At 37.5% G+C, this 923-nt stretch overlaps 1 protein-coding gene across 1 annotated transcript; it reads right to left on the bottom strand.

Annotated features, from left to right (window-relative positions):
• On the bottom strand, positions 1–814 carry LOC108629201 (uncharacterized). Its single transcript, XM_018031693.1, has 4 exons — positions 730–814; positions 550–659; positions 155–488; positions 1–78 (listed from the first exon to the last, which is right to left on the bottom strand). The coding sequence occupies exons 1-3, from the start codon at positions 772–774 to the stop codon at positions 245–247; spliced, it is 399 nt and encodes a 132-aa protein (XP_017887182.1). The 5' UTR covers positions 775–814; the 3' UTR covers positions 1–78; positions 155–244.
• Positions 815–923: the final 109 nt, after the last annotated feature.

Raw genomic sequence — 923 nt, 5'->3', positions numbered from 1 at the left:
GCTTAACGTTAATAAAAAACCATTATTTATTGTAATAAAAGTTTCACAGCCTTGAACATTTTGTGAAGTTCGATAAGTCTGTTCGAAAAACCAAATTGAATTAGGGTTTGTTCGCGTCATTGAAATATTAATGAAAAAAAGATATCTTCCTTACCTTCGTTCGTACGCACGACGCGCATGTCTATCCCGGATATTGGAAATATTGAGCAGAGTTTGATTCTCGTAATGTAAATGAAATTCTCGATTAAAGACCCATTTCTTCGGATCCGAAGTTCTCCGAACGTTTATGCTTCCCCGATGGGAGGACGTACAATTCTTCGCTTCCGTTCGAGCAATGATTCCCCCGACGAATATAATGACCGAGTCCTTTATTCTTGTTCCGGTCGTTAGATTTACGACCGTTGACGAACGACCCTTTCATCGACGCACCCTTATAAAGCGACGACACGCTAGGATAGGAACTGGAAGTCGATCGCTTCCATTCATACCTAAAAACACAAAAATTGTTTTTCATAGTTTTTGTTATAATTGTTAAACAACGAGTTGTACCTAACGGAGCATTTGGTGCTTGGGGCATCTGTGGTATCGTTCGACGGGCCGCCTGACCATCTTCGAGATTTACAGGAACACCTTCCTTGAAACTCTCTCCTGAAATTCTCCTGAAAATTGACATAACGTCAGACGTGACTCGAAATATTAATTAATTAATTAATATAGATCGATGCTTACGTTGTAAATCCCGTAGATGAATGGGTTGTAGCAACTGTTCGACATGGCTAGCCAGTCGGAGAAGAAAAATATATAATGTATATATTTGTATCTAAAACAGAGATTAGAATTAATTAATTAATTAATTAAAATTCTTCTTTGGGTGTCACAGAGATTTGCTTTACATAATGCAACATTATTTATAAAACAAAACC

The sequence above is a fragment of the Ceratina calcarata genome, unplaced genomic scaffold (assembly GCF_001652005.2).
Source record: "Ceratina calcarata isolate Rehan_Ccalc_2016 unplaced genomic scaffold, ASM165200v1 scaffold5554, whole genome shotgun sequence".
In the NCBI taxonomy this organism is placed as follows: Eukaryota; Metazoa; Arthropoda; class Insecta; order Hymenoptera; family Apidae; genus Ceratina; species Ceratina calcarata.
The sequence above is the reverse complement of the archived record's forward strand: the minus strand, read 5'-3'. Positions and strand labels throughout refer to the sequence as shown.

What these genes read in the sequence shown, in the direction of transcription:
- LOC108629201 (XM_018031693.1), bottom strand. Translation starts at nt 774, where the DNA reads ATGTCGAACAGTTGCTACAACCCATTCATCTACGGGATTTACAAC. An exon ending in TCATCTACGGGATTTACAAC is followed by an intron (nt 660 to 729) that starts GTAAGCATCGAT and finishes GTCAATTTTCAG; the next exon opens with GAGAATTTCAGGAGAGAGTT. An exon ending in AGCACCAAATGCTCCGTTAG is followed by an intron (nt 489 to 549) that starts GTACAACTCGTT and finishes TTGTGTTTTTAG; the next exon opens with GTATGAATGGAAGCGATCGA.